This window comes from Mirounga angustirostris, unplaced genomic scaffold (assembly GCF_029215605.1).
Source record: "Mirounga angustirostris isolate CCGP_5_RB_7025 unplaced genomic scaffold, mMirAng1.0.hap1 SCAF_5, whole genome shotgun sequence".
Classification (NCBI taxonomy): Eukaryota; Metazoa; Chordata; class Mammalia; order Carnivora; family Phocidae; genus Mirounga; species Mirounga angustirostris.
The window spans coordinates 89,070,692-89,096,251 of NW_026991713.1; the positions used below are offsets into that span (position 1 = coordinate 89,070,692).

Genomic DNA, 25,560 nt, shown 5'->3' on the forward strand with positions numbered 1-25,560 from the left:
CCTGCCAGCATCCAATCCAGAGTAATGTTCTGCTTCCTTGAACCTTCTCCAAATCATGTAGCATGAGCTCAAATCCTATGTCATTTCTTTTTTTTTTTTTTTTTAAGATTTTTATTTATTTGACAGAGACAGAGAGAGAGAGGGAACACAAGCAGGGGGAGTGGGAGAGGGAGAAGCAGGCTTCCCGCTGAGCAGGGAGCCCGACACGGGGCTAGATCCCAGGACCCTGGGATCATGACCTGAGCCGAAGGCAGACGCTTAACGACTGAGCCACCCAGGCGCCCCCCATGTCATTTCTAACACTCTCTGAGACAGCTCACAGTGCCACATGGTAAGTGTTCTTCCTTATTCCAATAAATCAATAAACCCAGATTTATCCAACTACAGGTGTGTTCCTGTGGTCAGCTAGAAAGCCCTGACATCCCTAAGAGATACAAAGACAATAAATGGAATTTTGTTTTTAGGGGCAGATACAATTCTAAGCCAGATTCTAAGCCATTTGTTATACATCCACATATAATGTAAACTTATTAAAAACAAACAAAAGTGGTGAGATCCTAACTCAGTTAAAATACCAGAATCAGGGCAGCCTCCAACAGCAGACATTTTAACAATGTTTTTTTTTTTAATTTTTTTTTTTAAAGATTTTATTTATTTGACAGACACAGCAAGAGAGGGAACACAAGCAGGGGGAGTGGGAGAGGGAGAAGCAGGCTTCCCGTGGAGCAGGGAGCCCCATGCGGGCTCGATCCTAGGACTCTGGGATCATGACCTGAGCTGAAGGCAGATGCTTAACGACTGAGCCACCCAGGCGCCCCTAGCAATGTATTTCTGACAAAAATTTCTCAAGGACTTTGTCTAAAATTAACATGTTGCTAATACTAATCTGGAATTAATCTCTATAGTTTGAAAATAAGTTAAATTGTCAGGATTCAGAAGGATAGTAGGGATAGAATGCAAAAGGTGAGGGGTTTGTTTGTTTTTTTTTTTTTTTTACTTTTTATTTATTCTTTTAAGTAAGCTCTGTCCAACACGGAGCTTCAACTCACAACCCTGAGATAAAGAGTCGCGTGCTCTACCAACTGAGCCAGCCAGGCACCCCATGAAAAAAATTGATGGAGCAGTGTTGACGTTTCATTTCGTGAATTTCCTTTTTAAACTTACTGCCTTCTGAAACTTCTGAAAGTTTCTGCTATGTCTTGACAAAGCAGAGAGGCAGCTCAGTGTAGGGTAGTAAGACTGGGATTACTTTTCCTTTTCAGCCCCATAATTGTTGTGTGAACCCGACAACAAACTTTTGAAGTATCCCTAAGGAAAGGCTTCTCAAAGAAAGATCTGTAGACCACCACTACTACACTGGAATCTCCCAAGAGATTTTTTCTAAAGCAGATTCTAGGCTTTACCACAGCCCTACTGAATTGGAATCTCTAGGATCCTGGAATCCATATTTTTTTTTGAAGATTTTATTTATTTATTTGAGAGAGAGAATGAGATAGAGAGAGCATGAGAGGGGAAGGGTCAGAGGGAGAAGCAGACTCCCCGCCGAGCAGGGAGCCCAATGCAGGACTCGATCCCGGGACTCCAGGATCATGACCCGAGCCGAAGGCAGTTGCTTAACCAACTGAGCCACCCAGGCACCCTGGAATTCATATTTTTAACAAGTTCCTTCACATGATGTTAATGCAACCTAAATGAAAGGAATCATCAACCTAGGGGCAAAGAAGAGTAAACCATGCATGCCAATCTGGAGTTATGGCCCACACTGGTTCTTACATGAGTAAAACTCTTTCAAGTATTATGTATTGTTATTTTTTTAATCCATGCAAATTTTGTTACTCCTTTTTTAATATAACTTTTAAATTGCCAGATAAATTACCTCTCTTCCCATTCCCACTCTTTCCTTCAGTTAAAATTAAAGCTCTAGGACTATATCATATTTATCTTGAAGCCTCAAGAACCTACAAGGCCTGGGAGTTAGGAGTAACTCAACTGTCAACTTCCAAAGGGCATAGACCCTTTGTGTTTGGTTCTTCATTTGCCTAGGGTCATTGTCACATAGTAATTACATGTCTTTATTTGTTAGATGAATGACTGTATATTACTGGCTGGGCTATTTTTCTTATAGTGGTAACAGTTTTATCCAGTCCAATTCCATTTGCCTGCAGTCTCCCATCCTGTGATTTCTAAGAGCACGCACAGATTCCTTAGGTAAATACTGACTTGGACTATGGATTGTAACCAGTTTTTCTAAGTCAAAAGAAGGAAGGTGTAGAAGCAAGGAGAACTAGGCAAAAGTATGAATGTCAGAATTGACGTATTTCAGAACTGGAAGGACACTTAGAGAACATCTAATTCCTACTTCATGGTGAAATAAGAGAGTAAGAATTATATTGAGTTTTTTATAGAAGCTAAACTTATTCAATTTAAATAACAGTTCTTTATTCTGAGACCGGGTCTTTCACTACCAACTTGGATATTTAAAAATGTCTTTTCTCTTACGAAGACTGTGGTGGTAGAAAAAAAATGTAACAACCTCACTTGTCAAGATTAGAAGCAAACCATTCTATCTTGCCCTGATCTACTCCTTTTCTTCTTTAATCGATTGGTCCACAAAATCCCAAAGTTAGAGAATCATTGATAGAATAAATAGATAATACTAAGTGCTTCCTATGAGTTAAGTTCTTACATCAATTATCGTTATTTCAAAAAAGAAAACCAGGTATTTCCAAAAAAAATCTGTGGGAGAACTGTCATCTCCTTTCACAGAAAGAAACTAAGGCTCAGAAAAATTAGTCTAAGTTCTAGAGGATGGTTTAAAACCCAGGCAATATAATCCTACAGACTACACAAGTGCTGTTCCCACTATCCTGTTGAAGCCAAACTCATTAGACCACCCATTTAACCTCTGAAAGTCAGGTTCTCCAAATATAAAATGGGTAATATCTTACCTTCATTGGGTTATTGAAGATATCCTGAGAAAGTTCTATTCTCTCATTAATTATATAGAGTGACTCAACCTGTAAAGTATTATTACTGTTCATTTAGAGGCTTCGGCCTTGTTTCCACAGGTAAATTTGTTAGATGCCTCCTTTGTGTCTTCAGGAACTCTGTTGATTCTATCCTGGTCTAGGTGGTACTCTACCCACTGGCAATTGTGCATTCCTATGAACAAGGAAAAGTGAATCCCCCTACTTTAAGAGCCAACATGTACAGTAACTTATATGGCAACCCAATAGGGATCACTTTTTGTTTCAAAATGTTAATCCTCCTGGTGTAAAACATAGGTAGCTACTAAAGAAATGTTTTCCCCTAGTCTGCATTTTCAATTCCCATTTTGTTGTTGCTCCTTCTGGAAAATTACATCTATGTGCGCTATCCCTCTACCCTTAGTCTCAAAGAAGAAAAGGCAGCTCAATTAATAATTCCACTGAATTTGAACTACTAAAAATATAACACCTTAAATTATAAATTATGGCACATATTTACCATACTATTTTATAGCCATTAAAAGAATGTGTTGAACTTTACTGATAGGAAAAATTCTCAAGACAATTTACTGACCACACTCAATCCTGGTTTCTTGGGCAAAACCTCTGGATGATACTAAAATTGAGAAGTAATGATACACAAGTGAAATGACTAAAAACTAGGTGGGAATTCAGTTTCCATGACCTACTGCACAGTAGGACATAAAGAGGAGGCTCTATAGGAAAAACGGAATGGGAAAGTGGGTGGAGATGAGACCATCATACAAGCCGGACTCTCCTAGGTAAATGGGCCTCAGGCTGCCTTTGGCTGTACCTGGGCAAGGGCTTTGAGTGGATTCCTACCATGTCTGCTTCTTCAGTGAACAGGATGTCTGCTGCATGCGGAATAACTGGAAAATTATCTTCCTGGTCTGATAAGATTTGGTGCTAATTTAGGACCTTGTTTCAACAACTTTTGAGCACTTACTAGCATACCAGCCTCTTTTCTAGGCAAAGGGTAGTACTGTTGAAGATGAAAAATAGGTAAGATAATTTCAGATAGTGATAAGAACTATGAATAAAACAAAGGCAAAATAGTTAAGTGACAAGAGAAGGGATACAGGAGGACTTGAGACCCAAATCACAAGAAAGGGTTAGCCATGCAAATATTTAGGGAAGAGTGGACCAAGTAGTGGACATAGCAAGCCAAGTGAAAAGGCCTTGAAATGGAAATGAAGCCACCATGGCTACAGCAGTGCAAGCAAGCGAAGGAAAAATGAAGAGGTCACAGAAGGCCAAAGTCTGATCATGAGAAAAAGCGGTGTAATGGGAAGCCACTACGGATTTATACAAGGCAATCCCCTGGCAGTCAGCAAGGCATGGCAATAGTGTCAAGTGAGAAATAAAGAGAGCCTGGCCTAGAGGGCTAACAGTGGAGAAGAGGCAAGGTAGATTCAGAAGAGCCCACAGGATTTGTGTACAAAATAGAAATGGGGATGAGAATGAACTCAAAGGCTTCTATTTTTTTAAAAGATTTTATTCATTCTAGAGAGAGGGAGAGGGCAAGAGAGCGAGAGACAGCATGAGCAAGAGAGGGGCAGAGAGAGAGAATCTCAAGCAGACTCCGTGCTGAGCACAGAACCTGACTCGGGCTCAATCCCAGGACACTGCGATCATGACCTGAGCCAAAACCAAGAGTCGGCTGCTTGACTGACTGAGCCACCCAGGTGCCCCAAGGACTTCTCTTTTAGTTTAAACAAGTAATAGGTAGTGCTGGCTACTGGAATAAATAATAAGTTGAGAAAGAAATCAGTTTCGTTGAAAAATTAAGATTTGTCTTAAGTCGGAGATACTTATAAAGGTTAAGGGGCAACACTCAACTATGCCATTAAACCGTGGTGCTCAGGGAGACAGACTGGATATACAAATTTAGAAGGTATCAGAAAATACTGAATGTCATAATAATAGATGTGGTTTTTATTCCTTTGGAGAAATGGAACTAGGAAGTACAGCCCAGCGGAAAAGGAAGAATTGGCAAATATAGCAGTCAGAAAAGTATAAGGAAAACCAAGAGTGTGGTTTCATAGCAATGAAAAAAATGTATTTCAAAAACAAGTCAGGCGCGCCTGGGTGGGGTGGCTCAGTTGGTTAAGCATCTGCCTTCGGTTCAGGTCATGATCCCGGGGTCCTGGAATCAAGCCCCGCATCGGGCTCCCTGCTCAGCGGGGAGTCTCATTCTCCCTCTGCCTCTCTCCGTGGCCTGTGCTCTCTCTCTCTCTCAAATAAAATCTTTAAAAAAAAAAAGCAGACAACTATTGATTGCTGCCGAAGGTTTAGTAAAACAAGAACAGAAAAGTGATAGGTTAGAAACATGAAGAACACTGGAGACTTTGACAAGTGCAACTTAGATATGTACTTGACCTTTTTGCTAAAGTTAATTCTACTAGAAGATTCTACCATTACATAGTGTGATAGGCAGACTAATAGCGTCCAAGATGTCCAGGTCCCACGCACATACACACACACACACACACAAAGATGTCCATGTCCTAATTCCTAGAACCTACAAATATGACCTTATATGGCAAAAAGAGTTTGTAGATGTCATTAAGAATCTTGAACTGGGGAAATTATTCCAGGTAGGTCCAATGTAGTCACACATGGCCTTTTTTTTTTTTTTTTTTTTTTTAGTGAAGGAGGGTGGCAGGAGGGTCCAAGATTTGAAGACACTAAGCTGCTGGCTTTGAAGACAGAGGAAGAGACCATAAGCCAAGGAATGTCAGCTTTTAGAAGCAAAACAATGCAAGGAACCAGAGGCTCTCCTGAAGAAATGCAACCCTGTCAACATCTTGATTTTTAGATTAGTGAGACTCATTTTGGACCTCCTTAATTGTAAGACAAATTTGTGATAATCTGTTACAGCAGCAATAGAAAATCAATACACAAAGGATACCAAACTGGTTGTTTCCATAGTCTCCTAGGTGGTCTATACCCAGTATATATGATTACGAAGAAAAACAAGGTTAGCCTTAAGAGCCAAACAGTAGGGGTACCTGAAGTGGCACATTCAGTCAAGCGTCTGACTCATGGTTTCGGCTCAGGTCACGATCTCAGGGTCATGGGATCGAGCCCCGTGCATTGGGCTCTGCACTTAGTTCAGAGTTTGATTAATCTCTGAAAACATGCCCTGTTATTAAAAACAAAAGCAGCAGGGTGCCTGGCTGGCTCAGTCCATGGAGCATGTGACTCTTGATTTCAGGGTTGTAGGTTTGAGCCCCACATTGGATATAGAGATTACTTACGAATAAAAAAAAAAAATCTTAAGAAAAAAAAACAAGAACAGAAGTAGCTAATGTTCAAAAACAACTCTATTAATCTGGCAAAAGCTGAAAATTGATATGACTTACCTCAGTAACCAGTATCTAAAAATGGGCTAAAAGCTTAAGAACGTGACAGTTTGTATCAACCCAGAGATGTGACCAACATGAACATTCTAGTCACAAAATAAATACAAGGCGTAGTATGACAGAACTTCATGGCCTGAAATTCTCCAACTTACAAACTTAACTCAAAACAACTTTCATAGATTCTAAGCTATCTGCCACCCAGTGATGTGTAAGCATGTATCTGTGTATGGTCTTTAGATTTTTATAAAACCTAAGTAGACGAAATCCCCTTGAATCATAAATTTCATAAATATCCAGCAATTTCATTGATTCCATTCTGGCGCATATAAATCTCAACTTTAAGGTAAGTCAGATTCTGACTAGACTCTAAGCAGCCCATGGTACAGACAATATTGCTACAGCAAAGCAGAGGACCAGGCATGTGGCAAGAGGACACAAAACTACCATCCTATGAGACCGTGTGTGGCTGGTCAGTGGCTATCTATCCCCATGACATACCTCTCTTGGCTGTCACAGCCAATAGTGCTTTCTTAAGATTACCACAAATCCCTGGAAACTTACTCTTTGCTTGGTTATTTCTTGTAAAAAAAAAAGTTATCAAGGGTCATTCACAAGATGAATAAGGAGACAAAAAGCAATTTGACAAGAGATGTTATTCATTGGTCTAAAGTATTTCTGTCACTAGTTTAATATACTCCTATTTTAAAAAATAAGTACAAGTGTAAACCCAGTTGACCCATTTTATTAGAAGGCTGGTAAAAAGGTTTTTTGAATGCCATCTGCACTTAAAGGATAAAGTAAAATAAACATTGCAGATCTACAATTATCCCACTTTTTTCTATCTGCATACACACATACAGATACACAAAAATGCCATTAATGCTCACTGAATTTTAACAGATTTGGGGGATGGTGCGATTTCAAGCGATTTTCCTGCTTTCTGCCAATTCTGACTCACCTTATTTTTTTTCTTATAACTAGCATGTGTCATTTAAGTAAGTCATTACTCTGAAATTTTTTTAAAAAGCAGGTCAAGCATTTCTATCCAATGCAAGAGGAAGTAAATGCAAACCCAGCGAAAAACATGGAAATTTTAAAAATCCAGTACAAGTAACTGAATTTCAAAATTAGGAAACAATATGTTTACTAAAGATTGTTTAACCATATTGTCTTTTGATATAGTTATAATGTAGAAAAACTTTTGGCAATTTCCATTTATAAACTCAAATCTGTATTTTTCCCAGGAAACAAACATTGTTTTGTTTAGAAGCATTTTATTTAGACAACTAAAACAATTAGATATTCAGAAGCAATGTACAATGAAAGAGAAATCAAACCAATTACTTTATCATGTATTTCCTCTTCTTTACAACTAAAGCAAAAAAAAAAAAAAAAAAAAAGGCTTTCTGCTTTAAGGGAAAAGTCAGAAAAATAGGCCAATATATTTTTCTTCTCCATAATAACATAAACAGCTACAAGAAATCTAATTGTAATAAGAGAAATTGGATGTTGGCTTGCACATATTCATTAAAAAGACAACAGGCCATCATACCACAAGAGCCTAATTCCACCTGCCTTCATCTGATACTCTTGCCTTTTCACGTACAGGTTACACCAAGTTAGTTCCAGCACTGGAGCTAATTCACATTCCCCATTATTTACTGCTCATGGTTGCCTTAAGCAGAGAGTAACTCTGGGAGGCTGATGCTTCTCTCTGCTTGCTTGTTTTAGTCCATAACTTGTACATTATCTGTGGCATATGCCCAATGCTCAGGCCTTCACTTCAGGAGTTGAACTATAGATGGAATCTGAATTCTCTGAAGCAATTTCTTCTGTAATGAAAAAATAACAATTAAAAAAACCCCACATTAGTCAACTTAATAAAGAAAATTTCTGTGTAACGAAGGCATAAAAAGATTTTTTCAGTGTGCTGGTGAGGGGAGGCAAAAGAGAACAAGGGCACACACCATTCATGACTAGACTCATGGCACTGAAAATGCAATGAAAAAATAGTTCCTATATTTCACCCATCAAACTCTTCTATACCATAACTGAACTTCCCAGGGTCCCCTCTTCTAGGCTAAGCTTTCAGTGATTCCAACTATCTAGTAAGCACTGAATTAAAGTCTTATCTTGAAAGATCTGGCCCCCTCCTTTATTTATTCAAGTTTCAAACAATATTATATGATCAGTGCATCTTACAATCTGTAATTCTAGATTTGGGAAACAGCACTTGGTACATAGTAAGCGCTTAATAAATGTTAAATAACAAATGTAACTGTGACAATTTGTTTTTTTATTTTAGCAACTGCCTCAAGTTAGACTCCAAGGACTATAAGAGTAACTACCTCAGATCCACACTACATCTCCGAGACTGTACTATGCAGTAGATACTTAAAATATTTTATAAACATGTATATAAAAATACATATGTATATAAAAAATACATATACATAAACTTTCCATTATTTAAGTATGTTCATATTTAATAAATTTCCTTTGTCAACGAGTAAAAGTCACCTAACACTTCAATTTTAAATCCCCCAGGACTCTACAAAAGTTAATTCATTAGTATTTACCTAGCTCCTCTTCTGTTGTCTCTGGAAAACTGATCTTTGGCTTTGCCAGCTCACCACTATCTTCTTCTATGAAAAGAAAAGCAATCATGATTATGTGAATTACAGTATTACCAGCAACCTCCAGTATTTAATAAGTAAGAAGAGTACACCAACACTATTCTAAGCAATGAGCTACAAAACCCAATAGGAACCTCCCCTTTTTTAATAACTGTGACTCTAAAATAGTATGTCTTTCCATCAAAGTTCACTTTTAAGTTCATACCACAACTACTTTGGGATCAATAACTAAGTATTTTTATTAAAAGCATGTCTACCTTATTAATAAGAATCAGTGAGTAATACCAGAGATTAAATACATTTACTTAGAAATTCTTCATATCACCCTCTAGCAAATTTTGAAATAGGTCCATGTCATTCACCAAATGATCTGGTGTAAAAAAATTCAAGAATAGAAAACACACACACACACACACACGAAGCACAGAAAACACAACAAAAAAATTTAACCAAATAAAGTAACACAGTAGCCAATTTATAATTATGGGCTTCTCTGCTTAAACCATATCAAATAAGTTAAAATCTATAGCACCCCCCCCTTAACTTGATTAACTTTGAATACAGATGCTTACCAGGAAGTACACATTTCCAAAGGCCGTATGTTTTTCCTACCACAGTTTGCCATAGTCTCAATGTTCCATCTTCAGAACCACTGGCATAGAGTTCTCCATCAGGACTAAATCTCACACAGTGAATAGGACCAAAGTGTCCTTTGTAGGATTCTGAAAAAGAGAAGGGCTATTAGATAATTTAATACTTAAATGTTGGTTAAGTATTGATACACTAAGGAAAATACTGTCTGTATTATTGGGAAGATGTGAAAATCCTAAGTGCAAATTCAAAGAACTAAACTTCATTAAAAATAAAGTGATTCTTATCACAAAGTGGTATATAATGTCTACCATTTCTCTGTAAAATTACCCTCTTCCAATTCTAGCACACATTATGGTGTCATACTGTCCCTCTTAAAAAAAAAAAAAAAAAAAAAAAAAAAAATATATATATATATATATATATATATATATATATATAAGGCTTCATGTCCCATAAAAGGGTAAAGGAAGGGAGTAAGTTTTACAGAAAGCAGATCTAAAGTCTGTCAGTTTGATCCCAATTTCCACATCCTAAACTCACTGCCTATTTACCAGGGAACCAATTCTTATTATGACCACAGAGAGCCACCAGATGGAGCTCTTTTACACACACTGCCTCTTAATTTCCCACCAGACTAGAGTCTACTAGTCATTCTGTCACACAGAACATGAAGATTCAAGATCAATGCCATTCCTTAAATATTTTAGTCTGGGGAATTTAATGAGAAAATGTACAGATAAGTAGTAGTATTGTTCTGTTTAAGTCATATCCTTATTTATGAACTTTCCTCTTCTATTTTCTAATGCCTCATCACCTTTGTGTTTTCCAAGTCTTTAGTATTTACTAGACCAATGCTTTATTCTGTTTTCAGGTCCATTCAACCCAAGGACCCTCATCTTTCCCCATCTCTGTCCAACCAGAGAGAATCAAGAGAGTATTATCATGACAGTAAAAATTTTCATGAGAGTAGAAAGAATATGAGAGGTTTGGAATGAGAATAAGCTGGGTCCAAGGTCTGGTGTTCACTAACTGTGACCACAGATCTCAGGCAAATAATTTACCTCTTTTTCAAAAAGAATAAAAAACGTGACCACAACATTCTGAAACTCTGAAAACTGACCTTAAATAATAAAAAAGGATCTCTGATTTAAAAGTCACATATTCAAATAATAAAGGGTGAACCATAAGCAATTATAATAGATTCTATATGGTCCATTCACCAAACTTCCACTAGTCCAACCCAAATCCATTAGTTTTCCCAAAAAAACAAAACATAAGGCTGTCTTTTGTTCTTTGTGCATAATTCTAACAAGCTTAATTTCATTGGGTGGTAAAGCAGGACAGCTAGACAAAGTAGCAGCTTACAGAAAAAGAAATTATAAAAACTAAATATACTAGTTCAAAAAGCAAATTTTGTGAAGGCTAAAAGTAGACACTGAGAACCATGATTATGACATACCTACTCAATCAGATAAATGTAAAATTAGATGTACATTAACTTCAAATTAATCTTACATGCCCTTCCTCTGCCTTTATGAAGGACTATTATGAAAGTGGAAGCAAAAGTCAGACTCCAAAAAAATCCAAACAAACAAAAATCCCCTCCAATTCAGATGCCTAAGGTATCCCTGTAATACACCATAGCTGTTTTTCGCCCACACTATTCTCAACAGAGCTTAGAGATTCTTACACTAGCAATAGGGGGAGCCAGGTAGATGGGACTACATACCAGCACTATACTTCAGAAAAAACAAATACCCTTACATCTGTTTAACATGATTTTGATGTACGACTGCCTCCTCCTACCCCCAATAAATATACTGCCCTATTGTACAGACTACCAGAATACAATGAACTTAAGTTAAAAGGAAAAGGTAAAATTGAGAGTCTGGCATGCTTTATTTACACCACTGTAAATACTTCTACCAAAAGTGGAAAAAAATCCTTTACTTTTTTCACTTGGAAATAACAAGCTTTAGTTAGCTGAAAAATTTGCTAACTGAGGTGTTAATTACTGAAAACCATTTGATAAATGTAACCGTATCATTTTAAGGGAGGAAAAAGAGAGCAACTCACCTAATTCTTCTCCACTATTATAATCATACTTATAAAGTTTAAAGTCTTCACCACCTGCAACAAGAAATTCTTTCTCAGGATGAAGAGATGCAGAATTGATGGTTGCAGGAGCTTCAAAGGACTTAATTGGGTCCAAACTGGAAAATAGTTTAAGTAATATTTATAAATTTTGACTACATAAACAATACCAGGAAACAATTACTTTTAAACTGTTCCTAATTTCTGAAACCCAAGAAATGATTATGTCTTCATTTAGTCAAACATAAATAGTGATGTTAAAAAAAAAAAAAAAAAAAGCCTTCTAAATAATATTAGCAAAAAAAGTCCAGAAGGATACTATGCCAAGTGGAGTTCATTCCAGGAATACAAAGACACTTTGTGCAGTGAGTGCTTTCCTGGAAATGACTGTGCTGGCTAATTAACAACAGTATGGCTGATATATTTGGATTTTTGCATTGAAAGAAATTTAATTCTGTATTGTTTGATTTTTCCATGACAACCACGCATCTTTGAGAACAGAAAATGTTTTATAATAAGTAATTAACATAATGGATTATTTATACATTATTCTCAATTGCTGAGAATTTATAAGCTTCTGCAACAAAACCTTCAATACTACAAAAATATAAAAACTGCTAAAGATGGTTCCGTTTTTACTATCAAGCTTTTGAAAGAATAACCAAATTTGGAACTACAGCTATAATAAGAATCAATGCACATGAACATCAATGAGTTTGGACATCAGCTCTTTTCAGAGAAACTGATACATAATTTAGTAAAACCTATCAATACACCTAGCAAAAATATTTTCAAACAGTTTTTAATAGCTAAGAATAGTTTAAAATAAAAAATCAAAATTACACTCATAGGGCCCTAGTAACTAAAAAGAAAATACCCACACAAACACACACATATAATGTTATACATGTGTAACAAAGAAAAAAAGACTAATGGAAAATACAACTACCATTAACAGTCTGGCATCTATGGTTGAAGAACAGTGGGTAAATTTTTTAAAATTATCTTTTCCAAATTTTCAACAAGGGCATTTAACTACACTTATAGTCACAAAAAAATTAAATCTGTTTTTAAAAAACATCATTAGATCTACACAAACTTCGGAATAGAAGAAAAAAAATCACTATTTCTCTAAAATTGTAAAAGGAAAATTAATAAGAGAATCAAGATGACAGTGGCTTTTTACAGTAATGCACATTAATTATAACACCAGTCTAGCAATCCTTTTAAGGAAAATATAATTTAAAAAAAGAAAAAATTTAGAAGTTACTAAATTTTACCAATAATGTCCCCTAAATATTGGAAATTAATTGGATTAATTCCTCAGTATATCAAATTCTTAAAATACATATTAATAATGGCATGGAAACTTTTCCCCATATTATATAGTATAGGCCAAGATTTGCCTTGTTAAAAGAGTTAAATACCTTTCACATGTGCCTTCCAATATTTAAGATACCAAAAAAAAAAAAAAAGAAGGTATTTCTTGGACATACCTTACTGCACTATGAAAAGCAATAGATCGTCCATAGGTTATTACCAAGATCTCTCCCTCAGGAATATATTCCATACTGCTAACAGACATATTAAAATTTAGAGATTTCACTTCTGTCATGGTAGCATGATCCCAAAGGCTGCAAAAAAGGAAGAGGAAAATATGGTGGTATTTACTCACTTAAGAAAAAGCTTAATTCCCAATTATATCTACAGATTAACCAATGAAGAATAATCACAGTTGTAGTAAAATCTCCTATATTCCAATTCATAAGTTATAGATGATACAGAGAAATTTGGGATTCCTATACAATGTTACATTACTTGGTATCTTGTTGGTGAAGTCAACTTTAATATTTAAATATACCTCCCTTAGCAAACTATGCTATAAGACATGTAAGTCCTAATCTTACCAATTTTAGCATCACTCTAAAGAACAGTTCTTACACTCTGTGAATCTGATGATAGCTATATATATTTCCACAGGAAAAAACATCAGGTATCAGCACACAAAATTATGTATACGATACCAGGAGTTTCATGGACCCCCCCGTAGCCAGCTTGTCCAGTGAATCAGGTTAAGAGCACAGGCTTATAAAGATGTCAGTAATTTTAATTAAGTGTCTTGTGGATTCTGCTCTAGGTTTATAACAGTATGGGCAGCTCCAGAAAAATGTGATCTATGTGCAGCTTAAGTTTCAATGTTTAGAGATAATCCTTCATACATACAGTTATGAGAAATATTTAAAATATAATCACTAAGGTCAAATATTTTTCAACTTTAAATCACTAAAGAAAAATTACTTACCGGACAGTTTTATCATCAGCTGAAAGAATCTGTTTATCCTCACTGCACCATAGAGCTTTTTTAATACCAGAGGTGTGACCGCTGATTTCCTTAGGTTCTTAAAATGAAACAATTTAAATTACATTTGTTAATATTTGCTTTTTTAAACTGAGCAATACTGGAACAATTAAATATGTAAAAAGAAAAGAAGTACACTTCAAATTAAACTGCAACTTTTCAAAGCCCAACACAATGCAAACTTACTGTTTCCACAGAATACATGTGGTTTTTCTACACTGGAACAAAAATTTATCTGCATGACAAAGAACCCAAGAACAATGCTGCTATATGTATCTGGGAGTGAATACACCACTCCCTCCAGGCTATGTTTCTGCTTTCAAAAGCATTACTGTAGCACAATGAAATAAAAAAAAGCTAATCCAACATTACCACTAACACTGGGACCCTCGTCCAAGCCACTGTTGGTAGAAACAGGAAAAAAGAGGGAAGCAGGCTGACAGGAGAAAAAGAGAGTAAAAAACAATGCAGTAATTCCCAAGAATATTTCTACAATGAGATCAAAGCTTCAAAAAACAAAACAAAACAAAACCACCACCAGGAACCTATCTCTGTTGGAGACTTTCCCTTCAAAAGATTAAAAAAAAAAGAACAACTGCTCAGTGTTATCTTTGGGCAAAAGCAGATTCTGGAGGCAAAGCCATCCAACCAACCCTACTTTGATTTGGGGCAAGTTACTTAACCTGCTGAAGTAAAGGTTACTTAGCCCTTTCATTTTTTCTTCTGTAAAATGGGATAACAACAGTTACTACACCTCACAGTTTGAGTATGAGGATCAAATGAGAATATACACCTAAGGTTTCTAACCTGGAGTTTGACATACAGTAAAAGCAGTTAACTGCTATTATTTCTATTGCCAGTACAGCAGAAGAACCACTTTCAGAAAGCAGCTTTGAGAAGGGCCTAAGGCCTGAACTAACTTGCTAAGTCAGAAAGGCACAATGACGTAGGTCCGAGTACTTTGCTATGTTTTGGCGTAAAGTTATAAAAGAGAATGAAGAGAAATACCTCCAGATGCCAATGAAGAAGAATCTATAAATGTAGTCTGTTTGCTCACCTTAGAAATGCTTTTAGGAAAGAGACTGTCTTGAGAATAACTGCTTAATATCCAATGTAGCTTTGACTTTCCTACAAACTTCTGAAATTCATAAATTAATGAATAATACCCACGATACAAAACGTAAGACTATAAAATAAATAAAACAAAATCCTGTTCATTATAATCTGGTAGCTTTTGAAATATATAATATTACATATTATGTGACTAGAAAAGCATTAAGATACTACAAAAGAGATGAATATCTGGGTCAGGGGAAAAAGGCATCTTTTATGACTTCCGTGCAGTAAGAGAATTCATAAAGGAAATAAATTTCACCACCAAAAACTTTACAATGTGTATACCATAAACCTTATTAACAAAATTTAAAAGCAAAGGACAAATCAAAATATAATAAAGAACCTTAAAACCAATAAGAAGATGAACATCACAACAGATAAATTGGCAAAGGGCATGAACAGACTATTGTTCACAAAGAACACATTAAAATGGTATTCAACAGTATTTTAATCTCGTGAATAATTTTTTTCAAGTTCACAATATCACAGAATCATTTTTCTTCTATTAAATTGGAAAAGACAAAGTTATCAGTGTTTGCCAGAAGAGATTAGCTATAGATATATATTTTTATACTTTGGTGGAGCACACTTTGGTAATACCTACCAATGGCTTCCAAGTGTACCTCCCTTTTTGTCCCAACAATTCTATTTCTGTGTAGTTATTCTATAGAAGTAATTGTGGAAATATCTGCACCTATAAGGATGTTAAGTGTAACACCACTTATATTTAAAATTTGTAAATAGCCCAAATGGGCCACAGTAAGAGACTGGTTAATCGACTTATTCATAGCATAAAAAACAATAGTCATTAAAAACAGTAGAGAGAATATTTAAATACATGAAAAAATTGTAATTTTTTAAGTTTTAAAAATTCTTCTGATTAGCTAATATATTCATATGGTTCAAAAATCTGAACAAAATATGCACACACTAAAATTCTCACTTCTCACCTTCTAGACAACCATTCTTTCTTACCAAAAAGTAGTAACACTGCTATGTACCTTTTTAAACTTAAATGATAAAAATTTGGCAAGATGAATTTTTAATTTTTAAAGAAACTATGAAAGCACAATGTAGGAACATTAAAAAAAGATATCTGCATAGAAAAAAGACTGGAAGGGACACCTGGTTGGCTCAGTCAGTTAAGCAGCTGCCTTCGGCCCAGGTCATGATCCCAGGGTCCTGGGATCCAGTCCCACATCGGGCTCCTTGCTCAGCAGGGAGCCTGCTTCTCCCTCTCTCTCCCTCTGCTTGTGCTCTCTCTGTCAATAAATAAAATCTTAAAAAAAAAAAAAAAAAAAGACTGGAAGACTATGAACCAAAAATTAAAAAATACTAATAGTGATTAATACTGGATGATGAATTGTTTTCATTTTTCTCTTCGTGACTATCTTTAATTTCAAATTTGAGTACTGAACATGATTCCTTTAATCAAGAAAACTTATTTAAATTAAAAGAAAATATAATATAAACACATATAAATTACACTTACCTGCTTCAGGCTTGTTCAAATCATATATGCGTAACAGTTTATCCTGTCCCCCGGTTAACAAGTAATTACTATCCTGAAAATACACACAAGCAAACTGTTTACGGAGGAGCCATTTTAATAGCTACTATCTCTTTGAAACTTCTTCAACACCAATTAAAATCCAAATAAAGTTTGCAGACATCACAAAGAAATGCAACACAGGCCAATTACTTCTGAGACGATACTAGAGAACATTTATCCTTCTCATAATTGCCAAAACCCTTTAAGCTCTACCATTCAAATGTATTATGCCACCTACCACAAGAATATTCTCCAGCTGCCCTGATCCTCTCCCTCCTAAGTAACACCTCTTTAATGATCTCAAATTTATCCTCTCTCTTCTGAAAGTAGTGAGGAAACATTATTTGCATGTTTTAGATGTTTGTTGCTACTGATGGAGAACTGATCCAAGAGTTCCATGGTATTTTAGGATTAACCAAGTAACTAAATTTGTATGCTTAATCTGTAATTAAATCATATATAAGTCAATATACACCTAATATCACCCCCAAACAAATATAGAATATACAAACCAATCAAATACACGACCATTATTACATCCTATAATAACAGCAATTTAACTCCCTAAAATATACTCCATTTTCTGATACCTGCGTAAAATCCACAGTCTTGACAATGTGTTTATGAGCCAGGGTCATCAATTCATCTCCTGAGACAGCATCCCACACTTTGCTAAAAGTAAAGAGTAAAGTTAAAAAATAAATGTAATGGTAATTCTGATGATAACCAAATAAGTTAGGTATGCAAAATGTTATATAAATGAATTATAAGTCTCCCATTCTCTCTAATATCCCTCACTGTTAAGATTCCTTTGATTAAATATTTTAATGATTCTAAAAGAAATTTATCCCCGTAGAAGCCATATAACCAATCTAATTTTGACAATGGAAAAGATCTACAAATTTAAGTAAATGAGATCAATGAACCAGCCCATCCTTACTTTTAGCCTACAGCCATAATATCCTTTTAGCAAGACTGTAAGACATTTTAACTAATTTTAAGTTTCATCTTTCCAGTTTGTTTCTCTATTCTCATGTACATGCAAAACAAAACAAACAAACAAAAAAGAAATCCTAAAAAGAATTTACAGGAGAATGAAAGGCCCTGATACAGGTTACATAAAATTTTAAATCAAGACAGTAAAGAAGAAAATATTCTCTCCATGTCTTCCTCAAAGTTGACTCTTAAAATTCTCAAATTCTAATCCAATTAACTTCCCCCCAAAATACCACAACCTTTGATTATATAATGTTAACACAGGATTTTTAACCTCTCAACCGTTTCTCTGACCCCCTCCAACCCAAAATATATGTGTGGTTGTGTGTCTATACACATATATATGTATGCATTACATTAGGGGTTAATGGTCAAATAATACATTAGAAAAATACTGTAAGAGGTTCTCTCAATAAAAAAGATTAGAGAAGGGGAAAAAAAGTTCACTTTATAACAGAAGAGGTCATTGAAAAATAAACGAAAACTTTGCTTACTGGGAAAAGAACTGTTAAGAGTGAACAAGCTATGCTCCATAAAGATTTTCATTTTAATATAATTGACATTTATTTTTAAAACTAAAGGGAACAATAAGCGGGGGTTGGGGGGGAGAGCATGATCAAAGTAGGGCCAAGAGATCTATAGTCTTTTCCCTCCTATTTAGAAACACCACTAAAATTGAAGATGACACGCTCTGACAGAGCATGCTCTAATCACCTGTACTAACTTTGGGCCTATTTCATTATTCACAGTTAAGAGTCCTAAAAAGGGCTTACAGCCCTAAAAATATTCTGGAATAACCTAAGTGTTTTCTAATGTATTTTTCAATCTCCAGGCATGAAAGTGGTATTACGTAGCTGGCTGCAGGCTCAAATCAGGGCAATGAAGCATCATTAACAGTATCCTTTCCTCAGCGAACCCTGCAGCATTTATTGCCTGCACAACTCTAGAAGTACTTGTCACCTCCCTCAACTACTGACCCACCTTATATCCCCTGTTTCGTGCATATATTAATGCTGTCTGTTCAATACTTTTCATATCCTGAGAACAGACTTACCACAAGTCTCAAAAGAGGAGATGCTTAACTTTTTTATTTTTATTTTATTTAAGATTTTATTTATTTATTTGACAGAGAGAGACACAGCGAGAGAGGGAACACAAGCAGGGGGAGTGGGAGAGGGAGAAGCAGGCTTCCCGCAGAGCAGGGAGCCCAATGCAGGGCTCTCGATCCCAGGACCCTGAGACCATGACCCGAGCCAAAGGCAGACGCTTAACGAATGAGCCACCCAGACGCCCCCCCCTTTTTAATTAATTAATTTATTTATTTACTTAACTTACCTTTTTTAAAGCCTTAATAAAAAATTAAGCTTTTCTGGGTGAAAAACATTGCCTAGCTATCTTAACATGCTGACTAAGTCATCAAAAAGGAGGTAATACCACCTTCAATTTATCAACAACCTTATTCAGAGGAAAATTGATCTTCCCATTGTCTTTTACAAGAGAGAAAAGTGATCATACACTTTGGTTATCTATAGACTTCAGGGCCCAACTCCAGATCTATTTAATCATCCTCTGGAACAGAGCACAATTATCTTCTCCACTTTTGGCACTCCCTCCAGATGATTTTAACAAGAGGAAAGTGGAGATGCTAAGAGGATCATGGGAAGTAAAGCTTATATTAGCTTCATGAATTAAAAGATAATAAGAGGAGGGGGTTTCAGGGAATAGGGTCCTCATCACCTGACACAACCGCCCGAATTACCTCAAGATAACATTCCCAAATGACCCACAGACCAACTCTGCTCCAAAAGAACCAAATTTTCTTCTACATAAACATGACATTAATGAATTTTCTGAGAAACGTAAGAATGGGGGAGGTGGGGAGAACTTCCTAAAAATGATTTATACCAACTATGATTAATCAGGTTAAGTTGGGGAAGCTATTCTTTAGCTGGTTCAAGCTCCATAACAGCAAGCTCCATACAAATCATTAAAAGAGAATATACATAACACTCCCACTCTTCAAAGACAGACACTGAACAAACTAGGAGTAAGACTCAGCTACTATTTATTGAGCAGCTACTACGCAAAAGACGCTATGCTAGACTCCAAGGATATAAGTGGAAAAAGATCTCTCAAATCCTCCCAATAACCATGTGGTCTTACACCCATCTTAGGATACCAAAGCCGAACTTTTAAGAAGCAACCCATGATCAAACTGGAAACACAAAGCATAGCTAGCACATGGACTCAGACCTAACCAAAGTGAATGCTTACATCTTTCTTGCCATGATATAGTGGGAATTGGGGGGGGGGGGGGGGGGGAAGCATTTCTTCTTAATATTTAAGAACTTTCTTTGCACAAAACCAGAAAGTTCCATGGCCTTAGCCTCAGAAGTTCCAAAATGACAAATACGAATTTGGTCTAGCCGAATGGGAGCTATCATTGTGACCTTACACACGTAACACATACTCATTAGGTTTTAAGCAATGTTCTCAATATTAGAAACATTTTAACTCATTTAATATTCACAACTGACATTTGAGATAAGTGCTATTTCTATTCTCATCTTTATAGATGATGACACTGAGAAAAAGAGGTTAAATAAATTCCCAAGGTCACAGGATTCGGATGCAGAATCAGGCTCCAGGGCTCACGCTTCTAATGCTACTTGTAAACACAGACACTGAGACTTGAAATGTTAAGCATAAAAACAACACTGAATACCTATCCAGAGACATGCCCTGGAATGTGGGACTTGGGCTATGAATGCTCTGTAAGTGACCTAAATAAAGATAACTGTCCCTCTGACAGCAAGATACAATCCTGACTATTCTTTCCAAGACTCAATATATTAAGTATTTAAAGTGCCATATTTTTTCACGCCTTTTTTTCTCTCCATTTCAGAGGCCGTTATCACATGCAGTAATTTCTGTCTACTTCTTTATCTTCCAGAGGACTGGTATCATCATTCGATCAAACGTACAAACCGAGAGTCTTCACAGATTTTACAGAGACAGGCATCCTTCCCAACAAGCTTTCGCACAAGTCTCTTAAAGATCAGGGCAAGACCATCAGGCAGAAGGTGACAGAGCGTTTTACTCACATAATTAACAATGACGGACAGGGCCCAGAATTGAGGTTAACAAAAACTTATCCTTTCAGAATTGCAATTCAAAAATCTGTCTTTTTTTAATGCTGTTTATAGTCTCTAACATCTTGTTACATTTAAAACTTAATTATGTTTAATTTAAAATACCACTTTATTAACTATTAACTTACCACAGCACACTGGGACCTAGTTTCAGTAATGACATTTTTTAAAATCCACCCACCAAACCTCTGAAATCTAGAGTTGAAAATCCCAATTTCTACCTCTGTTATAAAATCAATGACATTCATTCCCAATGACAATGTTCCTACTAGACTGAGCAAAAAACAAACTTTGGAGAAGTGAAGGGGAAAAAAAAAAGCTAAACTCATGGCAATCAGACACAAGTGTTCCAGAAGCAAAACCAAGATCTATAATTCACCCATTCTTTACCCTCTACTTTAGAAAACTTCCTCTAGTTATTTACTCAACAAACATAAGGTATTAAATAAGCCAGAGAATATAAAAAATATAACCTGACCTCAAGAAGCAAGAACACATAAATCAATTAAGTACTATAAAAGTGCCAGAAGTTTTTTTTTTAAAGATTTTATTTATTTATTTGACAGAGAGAGACACAGCGAGAGAGGGAACACAAGCAGGGGGAGTGGGAGAGGGAGAAGCAGGCTCCCCGCAGAGCAGGGAGCCCGATGCGGGACTCGATCCCAGGACCCCGGGACCATGACCTGAGCCGAAGGCAGTCGCTTAACCAACTGAGCCACCCAGGCGCCCGAAAAGTGCCAGAAGTTTTAACACAGAACACGGAATGAACACTTTCACCGTAAGCCTTCCATCTGAGAATCACTTTTACCAAATTAACAAAGGAGAATGACACATTGCAAGTAGCATGCCGACATCTAAAGCAACATTTGACCTGAAGCTGTTGACATTAAAGGATTTATATAAATTCAAGCAGCTCTTTATTTTATCAGTATTACATACAATCAAAACAGGGCACAGCACAAAGCCTTACAATGGCTATGCATAAAGACATACTAGAAATCTGTTCATTGAAGGCACAGAAAAAAGTTCAGGCTGCTGACATTTATAACTTTTTTTACGGATCTCTCATCATCTCAAATTTAATACCGGGTAAGCACCATATCACCCTCTCCTTATTTAAAAACTTTTAACTTGTTTTTTAATTTTACATACAGTAAAATTCATTCTGTGGTATAGAAATTTACATGTTGCAACAAATGCAAAGAGTCATGTATCCATCATCACAATCAATCTGCCTTCATTTTTTATAATAAATTTCGTATATTTGATTTGCTTAAAACAAAGGAGCAGCACATTTACAACTGCTCCTAGTTTGGAACTCTGTGGAAGAAAGAAAAAGGAGAAAGAAAAACAAGACTACTTTACTTTCCAGACTTGAGTCTAACAAGGTTTACTACCATATGCAATAGCTCTTGATGTTGCCTTCATCAGTTTACACATTTAAGGGTCTGCTATGTCATAAACACAATTAGGAACTAGAATACCAAGATTATGTAAAATATGAAAGGGCCCTGAAGGAGAAAGTGGGTCATTGCAAGTCACTCTAACATATGCAAAAGCCAAAAACCAAAACAGGTAAAGTGTATTCTGGCAAGAAGTTTAGTATAACTAGATTGTAGGGCATATGATGTGCAGTGTCAGGTAATACTGATAAACTAGGATGAGGCCAAATTTTAAACTGGCCAACAAGTGAAATTTAACCTTTAGGCCAGTGATTCTAAGGCTTAACATCAGAATCAACTAGAACTTTAAAAAAGAAAAAAACAGATGTTGGGGACTCCATCCCCAGACCAGTTAAATCAGAATTTGTCAGACACATGCATCTGAATATTTTAAAGTTTCCCAGGTTATTTTTGGGTTCACTCGAGTTTCCCAGGTCATGAACCACTGAAACTGCAGAGGGAAGACAGGAAGATCATTAGAGAAGTGACATGATGAAATTTTTTTTTTTTTTTAAAGCTTTTATTTACTTATTTGAGAGAGAGAATGAGAGACAGAGAGCACGAGAGGGGAGAGGGTCAGAGGGAGAAGCAGACTCCCCGCCGAGCAGGGAGCCCGACGCGGGACTCGATCCCGGGACTCCAGGATCATGACCTGAGCCGAAGGCAGTCGCTTAACCAACTGAGCCACCCAGGCGCCCAATGAAATTTGTTTTTAGGAAGACTATGGAAGATGAAAAGACAGGAAAGGTACTAGTGGCAGAGGCATAAAAAACAGAGAACATTCTGCTGGTAGAATCAACAAAGCAGACGTAAGGAAAAAAATCAAGAATATTTAAATTTCAACTTAAAAAACTTAGAAAATGAAGAGTAACTGAGTTTAAATATGGGTAAAGCCAGTTAACAAAACCAGAGTAAGACAGGGCTAAAAATCTGGGCCATGAGCACTAGGGCATCACAGAAATGTGTGATATCACTCCAGAAGCACACGTTGAGCATTTTTTTTTTTTTTTTAAGATTTTATTTATTTGCGAAAGAGAGAATGAGAGACAGAGAGCATGAGAGGGAGGAGGATCAGAGGGAGAAGCAGACTCCCTGCTGAGCAGAGAGCCCGATGTGGGACTCGATCCCGGGACTCCAGGATCATGACCTGAGCCGAAGGCAGTTGCTTAACCAGCTGAGCCACCCAGGCGCCCTACATTGAGCATTTTTAAGCACAACCACCAAGATTCATTATCTAGAGTGCTTGTCAGTAATGCAAATTCCTGGGTCCCAATCCAGACATACAGAATAAGTCATTTAAAGTCTCTGAAAATTGATGAGAACCACTGAGGAGAAAAAAAAAAGCAGAAAGGACCAGAGTAGAGTTTTAGTGAGATCAAACATCACGTGCTCTACATGGTAGGCTTTGGGTCAGAATTTTATGACTAACTGAGGCTGAAGTTTTGAGTACTTCACAACACAATCCATGGAGATCTTCGAAACTGGCCGATTTGGCTATACTTACGCAGTGAAATCTGCAGCTGCTGTAGCTGCTTTGGTGGCATCCTTATTCAATGTCGCGCCCCAAACAGCACCCTTATGACCCAAAAATGTTCCAATCCAGTCTCCGGTATCTCCCTGGCGTAGCATAGGTTTCCCGTCTAAAACACATTTAAAAAGTGTGATTTAGAAGTTCAAATTACTTAAAATCTAAGACTCAAACATAAACTGATCGTGTCAAATAACAAAGTGTTAAACTGCTTTTGTTGTGTAACTATTCTCATTCACTGGGGTCACTAAGAAACGTTCAGAAATAAATTAACTGAAGAGACAAGCCAGACATTCTCGCTGAAGCATTTGTAATTCGGTGGGAATATTGATTTGCATCAAAATAACCTAGATTTGAGTCTTATTTTGGACCAACTTCTTAACCTGAACCTCAGTTTCCAACTGAAAAATGGGGCTAATACTACATAGGAATGTCCAGTAAAATAAAGGCAATGACAAGTCTCTAAAATAAGGAAAGTTATTACTCGCCTGGCCTCCTGTTTTCTCTATTCCCCATATCCTTGAAAGATTATTTACAGTATATGATGACAGAGGCGTCAGGCAAGTGTACAGTCCCGCTTCTCCAGAAATAGCAATAAAAGCGAAATGAGAGGCCCAATTGGGGGCAGTATTTAGCCTCGTCAGACAATCAGAAAAGCCTCCCTTGGCTCCAGCTGCGGAATCCCTAATACAGTGTTTTCCCCATCAGACCACTGTTGGCCCCAATCTCAAAGACTGAGATCCCCCCTTCCGCACTGGGGAGTACCCGCCACTCTACCTTCCGGCCCAGTCCTAGTCGTTAGGGACCCTGCTCACCTTTGCAAGCGCTGATTAAGAAATAGCCATAGGGCGTGATGCCACTGAAGGCCAAATCGACCACAGGCCGCGTGTGGCCCGAGCAGGTGAGCGGCGTCTGCCTCATTGCCATGGCGGCGGCGAACCGAGCGATCCGGCTGTGGAGCCGAGGGTCGTCTTGTCTTTTCCTTCCTCTGCCGCAGAGCCTCTGGCTCAAGGCCCCCGCCCTGACACTGGGGGCCGGGGCTGGGCCGAGAAACAAGAAAAAGAGGCCAATCGGGTGGCACCGAGGTCAGGAAAGGGTTGGGGATGGGTCAGGGAGTCTGCGACGGGCGACCGACAGCCGCCAAGGGAGGGAAAGGGAGGGAGGGAGGAAAGTAGGGGAGGGGGAAAACCGGAGAACCGGCAGCCACGACCCGCACCGTCCACACCGGTACTGGCAGGAAGTGACGATGCCGATGACGCCAAGCGTCCGTCGGAAGTGACGATCTAGCGAGAAGGCAAGTTTGCCCGGTAGCGGAGCGAATAGGACAGCAGCGCGCAGGCGCGAGATCAGCGCACGTTGGGCACGTGACGCTGGCCCCCGCCGGCTACGTACGCATGGAGGAGCTCTAGACTCCGCCGCGGAGTTCCCCCGCGCCGAGCTCTGACCAGCCGGAAACGGCCTTTCTGTCTCCGGGCGGAGTTTGGTGAGTGCGAAAGCTGTGCCTGCTCGTCTCAGACTCTGGACCTGGCGGCCCCTGTGGATTAGGCGCCAAGCAATCCAGCTGGCTGGACTGCGCTTGCTGTCTGAACATCTAATCTAGAATGGACAACCAGAGTTGTTCCCGGCGGCGGCCCAAACCAGCAAACCTCGTCCAAGAACTTTTTCTTTCAGTTCTTATTAACAACTACAAAGGCGGGCCCTCTGGGGTTGTCTTTAAG

General features: G+C 37.5%; 1 protein-coding gene across 2 annotated transcripts; it reads right to left on the bottom strand.

Moving 5' to 3' along the window:
- Positions 1-5,400: 5,400 nt before the first annotated feature.
- On the bottom strand, positions 5,401-25,560 carry STRAP (serine/threonine kinase receptor associated protein). Of its 2 annotated transcripts, none has more exons than XM_045873801.3 (10): positions 24,658-25,560; positions 23,819-23,954; positions 17,315-17,396; positions 16,665-16,737; positions 14,000-14,096; positions 13,194-13,331; positions 11,680-11,816; positions 9,582-9,731; positions 8,953-9,018; positions 5,401-8,205 (listed from the first exon to the last, which is right to left on the bottom strand). In XM_045873801.3, exons 1-10 carry the CDS (start codon positions 24,767-24,769, stop codon positions 8,144-8,146), a joined length of 1,053 nt encoding a protein of 350 aa, XP_045729757.1. In that variant the 5' UTR covers positions 24,770-25,560; the 3' UTR covers positions 5,401-8,143. The 2 variants fall into 2 exon arrangements, with proteins under 2 accessions (XP_045729757.1, XP_045729758.1); XM_045873802.3 differs by having other exon boundaries at positions 8,953-9,015; positions 24,658-25,095.